Source organism: Gymnoscopelus braueri (assembly GCF_963280865.1).
Source record: "Gymnoscopelus braueri genome assembly, chromosome: 2".
NCBI classification, from domain to species: Eukaryota; Metazoa; Chordata; class Actinopteri; order Myctophiformes; family Myctophidae; genus Gymnoscopelus; species Gymnoscopelus braueri.
The window spans coordinates 25,993,923-26,002,757 of record NC_137604.1 but is presented as its reverse complement, the minus strand read 5'-3'; the positions used below and the strand labels follow the sequence as shown (position 1 = coordinate 26,002,757).

The 8,835-nt window shown below is 48.0% G+C and overlaps 1 protein-coding gene across 1 annotated transcript; it reads left to right on the top strand.

Moving 5' to 3' along the window:
* Window positions 1-5,982: 5,982 nt before the first annotated feature.
* LOC308097161 (uncharacterized protein) lies at window positions 5,983-8,491 on the top strand. The gene is made up of 4 exons (XM_080444786.1): window positions 5,983-6,032; window positions 6,211-6,600; window positions 7,594-7,728; window positions 8,027-8,491. The coding sequence occupies exons 1-4, from the start codon at window positions 5,996-5,998 to the stop codon at window positions 8,200-8,202; spliced, it is 738 nt and encodes a 245-aa protein (XP_080300912.1). The 5' UTR covers window positions 5,983-5,995; the 3' UTR covers window positions 8,203-8,491.
* The last annotated feature ends 344 nt before the right edge of the window (window positions 8,492-8,835 follow it).

The window sequence follows — 8,835 nt, the reverse complement described above, 5'->3', positions numbered from 1 at the left end:
ACTTGCTTGGGTGTAGGCTATAGATGGAACCCACATCAAAATAACAGCTCCATCAGTGGATGAGAACGCATACAAAAGGTTTCCATTCAATCAATGCACAAGTGGTTTGTGACGCTGATCTCATGTTCACAAATTGTGTGTTGAAGTGGTCCGGATCAAAGCACCAAAGCTTTATCCTAAAACCATCCAGCATATGGGAGGAATTTGAGGCTGGACAGTTTTCAGGGATGCTACTAGTAACTAAAGTTTCTTGTCAAATTCTCCGTAACATACTCACTATGGGATATCAGCGCCTCCAGGCGATGCACAGAGCTACATACCATAAACTCCCGGAACATTCATTGGCTGAGAAGGGTATGTCACGTGTCCGGTAGACCGGAAGAGGTATAAAGCCTCTTGCGTGACGTGGCTCATCCTCTTTCGCTTCTCTGCATGGCAGATGCATACAGCTTAAAGACATACCAGAACAGTAAAACAACGTACATAATCTCAACGGACAGAAACCAGCTTTAGCCCACTGCGGTGGTGCTACGTACCTACCTACGGGTTTTCCTCCGTTATTATAAAAAAAAAATATATATATATTGTTCCGCTCCCGCGGCTATCTTCTATTTCCATTCTTTTCTTCTAAAAAAGTATTTCCTCCTGTCTACGAGTTAGCCGCTCTTAGCCTAGCGGCTAAAAGCTAACAACTAGCTCAACAATGGAGGTCCCACGTTCCTGCGGCTTGCTGCTCTGCCGTCTGATGATCGCCGGGGACCCTCATGGGTTTTTGCATCTCTTGCCTCGGCCTCCTTTGCGGCGAGGCATTTCCCATATGCACCGGGACGCTGCGAGGACTGCACTCTGTTCTCCACGCTGCACCTCGATAGCCGCCTAGCCAGGGCCAGCGCCCTGGCTGCGGGAAGCAGCGACATCTCGTCCCCGATCGTCACGGCTCCAGCAACACCCCGCATCACCGGCCCAGGGAACGTGAGTGGTGGAGCCCACCACGTGCGTCCTCAGATCACCATGGGCCCTCCAGCAGCCCCGGCGCCCTCGAGCGGCGCTAGCCACCACTCGCAGCACCTCCAGGCTGCTACACCAGCCGTGCTACGCAGCACTACAGCAGCCGCTAGCACCGTGTCTGGGGGAACCACCCAGGCGCAACTACCTAGCGGCACTTCCTCCCCCTCTTCCCAGCCGTCTACTCCGCTGCCACAGCAAGGGTACCGGGACAGCGGTGCGTCGCCAGAAGACAACGAAAGGGCTCCGGCGACGGCAGCATGGACGAGGGGGAGAACGAGGCAGAAGCTCGTGAGTGAGTTAACCCAGACTAGCTACGTTAGCTGCCTCGCTAGTTTAACGTCGCCTTAGTCAGGCAGTGTTTTTGTTGGCTTAACACCCAGCTAGCTTCACTAAGCAACAGGTTATTAACAGCGTTGTTCTAGCGGGGTCATACCTATGTTCCCCGGACCTATGTTCCCCCACTAAGGTTATGGTTAGGGTTAGGTTTAGGTTAGGTCCTATATTCCCCGCTCTCCTAGGAAAGCGGGGAACATAGAACCTGGGGAACATAGAACCTGGGGAACATAGGTACGGTCCCGTTCTAGCCTAGCTTGCCTCGCTAGGACAACACCAGCTTGTTAGCCTTCTCACTCTGTGTATCGAGCAACCTCGGGGGCTTCTGAAGACCTTGGACAGACTAATCGGGCGCCATTGGGACACATGTTGTTTTTGTCATAAGAATATGTTAAAACATTTCATGCTGTTTACTGTTTCTGTGCCTACTCTTGTTTCATTTCACATGTTCCAAGTACATAAAGCACATTAGCAGACTCTAACGAGGGCCACACACACGGCCCCGTCTGTCCAAGTAGCAGCGCCGTTGGTTTCCATGGGAACGAACAAGCTACGTTGGCGGACAAACCGGATGTTGACGTCAGGGAAGGTCCCCGTGACCAGTCACGTGACCCCGCCGAGTCCTCCGGACAGACCGTTAGTACCTCTACTGTCTCTAGCGGGCACCTTCAGGTTTAGCACCGCTAGCACCAGTAGTAGCGTCACTGGTCCCCATGACAACGCACACACACTCAGAGCGGCCGATGACGTCATCGACCAACCCGCTCGCTCCGTGTGTGGAGCATTGGAAAATTTTGCAAGCCAAATCCTTAGGTGTTGCTCACAATACTAAAGGGTTACAGGCTGCAATTCTCCACAAAACCCCCATGACAGACAAAGTATTGTTTTCTCATGCGAAGGGTCCAGCAGCCAACACTCTGAGGGAGGAAGTCACCTCCCTCTTGAGCAAAGGCGCTATTAAAGAATTACTTCCGATACTTCTGTTAACTATCCCAGTACATCAGCGTTACACTGTGTGTGTACGGGGTTTTTCAGTACAGCAGTGACACGCTGTGGTTGTATTGGTCAGCTCCCCTGATCCACAACAACACACTGTGGTTGTACTGGTGTGTTTTCCACATGCCTTTATGCATAAACCTCCTATGTCAGACACGGTGTTGTTTCTCTCATGCGGAGGATAATGCAGCCATGTCTCTGAGAGAGGAGGTTCTCTCTCCTGAGCAAGGGCGCTGCCAGGAAACTATCTATGAATCAGAACCAACTGGGCTTCTATTCATAATTTTTTCTAGTGGAAAAGAAGGGGGGGGGGGGCGTATGACCCTCTCTACGGACGGTGCGTCAAGGAGATTGGTGGATCGGAAGGTCCGGGTATCCCCACGGTGCGTGGACACGCTTAGATCGTGGTCAGACGCAGCCCTTCTGTCCAAGGGGTCAGAATGGGTGCATGTGGTCTCGCGGAAGGTCATTACCACGGACGCCAGCCCCACAGGAGGGGTGCCGTCCACGAGAGCCGCTCGGCCAGGGGGGTGTGGGGTCCCAGTCTACAGACGGTCCACATCAACTACCTGGAGCTGATGACGGTCTTTTTCTGACGGTCAGACTTTGCAAGGCTCGGTTTTCGAGGTTGTCATGTCCTGATCAGAACCGACAACACCACGACCATGTGCTATGTCAAAAAGCAGGGAGGCCTGGCCTCTCCAGTGTTGGACAGGCGATCTGACGCTGTGGTGCGACACGCGCCTTACGTCAACCAGAGCCTCACAGGTACCGGGCCTCCTGAACAGCGGAGCGACTCTGTTGTCCAGGGGCATTTTTTGGTACGCAGATTGGCCTCTCCTCCGGAGATAACAAGCCAGATCTGGGCCAGGTTGGCCGACTGAACTGCTTTATGCGTCACTGGAGTTGGTGCTCTCAACTTGGAGAGGGTCAGACTCCACGGACTGTCAGTGCCACTGGTGGCACTGGCGTGGGGCGCGTGGAGGTTAGGAATAATCCTCTCCTCTACGACGAGCCCTGGCCCCTCCCCCCGATCAGAGATCTGCTACGGCAGGCAGGGGTCGGGATTTTCCACAAGCAACCTCAGGACCTAGACCTGTGGGTTTGGCCCGTGAGGGGGAGACCTTGACTTCTTATGGCCTGCCCCCTGAGGTGGTAGCTACCATCCAGGGGGCGAGGGCCGTTTCCACGAGGGCTGCGTACGACGACAGATGGAACATGTTCGTGTCGTGGTGTCTGGGTCAGTCACCGCCGTCGGAGGCCTTCCAGGCCCCGATACGCAGCATCCTCATTTTCTTGCAGGAAGTTGAGTCAAGGTCTGGCTTTCTCGACGGTTAAGGTGTACCAGGCGGCCATTTCCGCTTGTCACGTGGGTTTCGATGACATGACGGTTGGCCGACATCCGCTGGTGCGTAGTTTTATGAACGGTGCCAGGCGGGCCAGGCCGGTCTTTAGGCCTCTGTTCCCGGCCGGGGACCTGGCGGTGGTGCTGGGGGCGCTTTGCCTCCCGCCCTTCGAGCCTTTTGAGTCTGTGGATTTGAAGATCGTTAGTCTCGAAACGGTTCTTTTGGTTGCTTTAACTAAAGCTAAACGGGTCAGCGACATACATGCGCTCTCAGTGAGTTCGGAGTGCATGAGGCTCTTGGGAGACGACAGCAGGGTTTGTTTAAGCCCAACATGGCGTTTGTTCCCAAGAACGGAGTGGTGACCCAGACACCGGTTGAGCTGGTAGCTTTTCATCCGCCTCCTTTCGCTTCAGCGGAGGATAGGCGGCTGCACTGTCTCTGCCCAGTGAGGGCTTTGAAGCTCTACTGCCAGAGGACGGCGGTCGGCCGGTCGTCGTCGCAATTTTTTGTCTCCTTCGGCCCAGGTGGTCGGAGGAAGGCAGTGTCTAAGGCGACGCTTTCTAGATGGAGTTTGGATGCCATTAGGCTGGCCTACGTCAGTAGTGGCGCTCCAGTTCCAGAAGGACTGAAGGCTCACTCTACTAGAGGCGTGGCTACTTCCTGGGCCCTCTCCAGGGGAATGTCGGTCCAGGAGGTGTGCGCGGCCGCAAACTGGTCGTCTCCATCGACTTTTGCGGCCTTCTACAGCCTGGATGTGGCAGCGGCGGTTGGTTAGTGGCGCACGCTGTACTGGACATAGCGGCTGTCTCTAGTTAGGGTAGGGGAGGTTAGGCAGGTTTTTGTGTTAACCCGCCTTTTTTCCCTTCCCTACCTTCCTTCTCTTGAGTCCCCTCGGAACCACCGTTGGTAGGTTTCCAGGGGAGGAGGCCCTGTTTCCTTGTTTTCACTTATGGGACAGACTTGTGTCTGTTCATTAGCTGAATAGGCAGACTTGGTCTGTCAGGGTCTTCTTTCTTTCAATATCCCGCACCCCGGCCCAGGAGGGTTGGGGCGCCCAGGAGGCCAAAGGTCACGCCCGTGGGGGCGGGGCCTTGCGGCTAGGGGGCGTGCGGGGCTGGGAGGGTTTCTGTATGGCTATAAGCCCCAGGGGGGTTTATGTATCCCATAGTGAGTATGTTACGGAGAATTTGACAAGAAACTCGAGGTTACGGTTGTAACCCCGGTTTCTTTAGAATTCGGAGTAACATACTCACCTAACACCCCTGTTTGTGTGCATCTGCATGCAGAGAGCGGTTGTTAAAGAGGATGAGCCACGTCACTCAAGAGGCTTTATACCTCTTCCGGTCTACCGGACACGTGACATACCCTTCTCAGCCAATGAATGGCCCGGGAGTTTATGGTATGTAGCTCTGTGCATCGCCTGGAGGCGCTGATATCCCATAGTGAGTATGTTACTCCGAATTCTAAAGAAACCGGGGTTACATCCGTAACCTCGAGTTTTCAAATAATTGTAGTGGAGTAAAAGTACAATATTTGTCTCCGAGATGTAGTGGAGTAGAAGTATAAAGTATTGAAAATGACATACTTTAGTATAGTAAAAGTACCTCAAAATTGTACTTAAGTACCGCACTTAAGTAAATGTACTTTCCACCACTGTATCTTACGATAAAAGTTTTACTTCCTTAGTGTAGAAACCGCTCGTGTTCATTGGATCCGGACCATTATGTGCACATTTTACACATATGGTAATGTCACCGCATCCTGGTAAAGTTTCCATCTCCACCCATGGTGTTGCAGTGGAGAGGGTCAGTGATTCAAATTCCTCAGTGTACACAAAAAAGGGCCCAACAACATGTGTACAGCCTCAGGTAGCTGAAGGTTCAAGTTTGTTGTTTATTGTGATATTTTGTGCATTTATTTTGACATTTTGTGCACTGGTACACATAACTTAGTAAAACTTGTTTTTGTTCGGCTTCCTTCAGACAATGTAGCTATACTGATGCAGAATAATAGTAAAGAAAAAAAGAGAAAAGACAAGAGCAAAAAATCCTTCTGTTACAATCTACAACAGAACATGTGGCGTTGAGTTAGGCCTGAGGGGTGGAGAGTTTTGCTTTGTCTGATTGAATACGTTAAAACATTTACCACAACAAGGTTCCAACGCTTCATACAGCTCAGCTGTCATAGAAAACAGGCCACCCAACTAACCAATCACAGTTTGATTATCGTTTAGTAGGAGTCTGTCTGCTCATCATATTTGACATCAGTTTCAAAGAGCTTTGTCACTGCCAACTTTCATGCCACCATCAGACATGGGAAAGCTGCATCTGCTTTTAGCTGCTCTACTGGGTAAACTTAAATTCTCTTATTGAGGAAATACCTATGATTTCATTCTCAGGTTGCTCTTTGATTGTCCAGTAATTAGGATTCGCTGTGGCATTCTTTCTAGCAGCCATCTTATACTGTGGATTTGAAGTGAGTATGACATGGTTAATTTTGTATTTCTTTTTTTGCTTTTGGGTTCCAGGTGTTCTTTACATCAGTCAGGATGGGATCTTTGGATTAGAAGTGGAGATGACAGTCAGACCAGGAGACAACATCACTCTCTACTGTGACTACAGAGCACCACCTGGAGATTACATGTCGTGGTTCAGGAACTGCTCTCATAATAACCAACCTGCTCTTGAAATGCCGTTAAGAATTCCTGACAGTAACGTTGACATTTCCTATCAGTCACAGTCGTCTTCTTACCCCTGCTTTAATTTCAAGTGGAACCAATCTACTGCATCCTTTGATCTGCTCATAAAGAATGTAACTGAATCGAACCTGGGTCTCTACTACTGTGGACCTGAACAGACTGTGATGCAGAAGGATCAAAACAGCATCACAAAATTGTACACCACAAGGATTTTATTCAGTAAGTATTTTGACCCACTTGTCCTTTTATTTATTCATTTGTATGTACAATGAATTGGGACATTCCCATACATTACCGTATTATGCAGCTTGTTTCTGTCGACTAGTTTATATAGGAACCTTATTTGTGCTGCATTTGCCAAATATTGTCAACATAGTTTTAGCCTTGAAAATTCATACTTTCTTTATGATTGATTGATTAATTGAATACTTTATTGAGGGCATAGTTTTCTCCTACTGTGGAACTGAACGTAACAGTAGAGGATTATGATCAAATTACACAGATAACATCCTAAACATATACTGTAGTAACCTCACCACAAGGATTTCATTCAGTAAGTATTTTGATCCACTTTATTCTATATGTACAATGAATTAGGACATGTTCCATAATTACAAACAGATTAAAAACAAATGTGTATTCCCAGAGCAGGAATTATGTAGCTTGTCAAAACATACAGTCACATAGTTACATCTGATACTGAGTCATGTTTCCAATGAAAGCTAACTTGGTTTTCAGTAGGGATTATAGAGTTAATCAAACTAATCGATGATAAAAAAAAGATATATATAATAGATCATTTAATAAAATAATCAATTAAAAGTAGATCCCTTTGGGCATGTTATTAAAGGGGCCAAGTTCCAACACGTCACAGTGCATTGCGTTGTGGGCTTGTAGATCGCTATTTTTACTAGTTCAGTATCCAACAACGCTTCAGTGGTTAATAATTTTCTTGATATATTGGCCTATAATAATGATAATAATAATAATTATTATTATTAAGTGTGTGTTTGTGTGTTTCTCGATTATTCGATTATTTGAAAACGTAATCGATAGCATAATCGCTAGGGAAAGTTTTCAGTGCCTTTTCATAGAATACTATTGTTCCAGATTACTTTTCCATGTATACGGTATGTGTTTTTATTCTCAAATCAAAAATATTTGCATGAGCAAGATATAACTGTAGTGGCATTATTCATCCAATATGAACAGATTATTCTCTTACCGAGATCAAGAGTGACAACGGTGTGAGCTGTGACTGCAGTGTGAGCTGGCTCCTGTTAGTTCTCTCCAGACTTCTGCTTTTTCTCCTCCTGCCAAGTGCCTACTATATTGGAACCATCTGTGGTAGGTCATCATTTACATCAGAGATTCTCAACCTTTTTAATTTCAAGGACCCCCTGTTTGATATGCAATTAGGCCACGGCCACTGTTGTTTGATACGGTTTTCTGTCAAATCCTCTGTGTTAATTCTACTCTGACAGAGAGTGTACAAATGGATCTCATAAGGGTCCATTTTCATGAACACAATGAGTTAATGAAATGAGAATTGTGATCCAGCTATATACACTCACATGCTTGTAGGATTTATATTTCACTTTGATAGATTTATGTGTTCTCTAATTTATCTTAATGCTGTAACCAGAGTCCAACCGTAGGAGGAGGGAAGAACGTCAGAGGAGAAACAGTGATACGCGTGTTACCTCGCAGGGAAGACATGCTGATCACCAAGGACATTCACCCAGGGCGAGACGTGGCCAGGGCTCTCAGGCCACGGTGACCACTGGGAATCCCTCAAATAGAGGGATCCTTACTGCATAATATCTGGTAGTGAGGGAGTGCGTTCACACTCTCTCCTCTGTTTGGGTGGCCATAGCTGAGAGGGTAGAGAGACCGTCTGGGAATAGGAATTTTCACCAATTTGACCCTTGGCTCGGCCAGATGGCTGTGTCTGAAATCACTCACTCATTTTGGATACTGGTCACCGTTAATGACGTCATTGAGGTGCTTGGGTGGCGCAGTGGTAAAGTCCCTGCCCACCACCACCTGGTTGTGGGTTCAAATCCACCGTGGTCTATCCGGTTTTGTCGAGGGTCTACACACGAACACAATTGGCGTTTTTTTTTTACTTTATTTCGGTGTTAGGGTTAGGGTTAGGTTAGGGTTGTTATTTAATTCATAATTTTGCATGATTTTACCGATTTTCTATAAAAAAAAAAATATTATAAAAAAATGTTTTTTAAAAAAAATCATTTTTTTAATTTTTTTTATTGCAAAATCGATTGGGTGGGCCAGCTATCTATGTGGGTGGGCCACGGCCCACCCAGGCCCACCCATGGCTGCGCCCCTGCTACGTCCTCCTGGTGGGGGCTCCTCACTGGCAGGTGAGTCAGTAGGATATGACAGCAGTAACAACACAGAAATGTGTGTGGGGAGGAATCAATTGGGATAACG

Excerpts from the sequence above, each read along its gene's own strand:
- LOC308097161 (XM_080444786.1), top strand. The coding sequence starts at position 5,996 with ATGGGAAAGCTGCATCTGCTTTTAGCTGCTCTACTGG. Across the intron at positions 6,601-7,593 it reads CACCACAAGGATTTTATTCA|ATTATTCTCTTACCGAGATC; the intron begins GTAAGTATTTTG and ends CAATATGAACAG. Across the intron at positions 7,729-8,026 it reads CTATATTGGAACCATCTGTG|AGTCCAACCGTAGGAGGAGG; the intron begins GTAGGTCATCAT and ends TGCTGTAACCAG.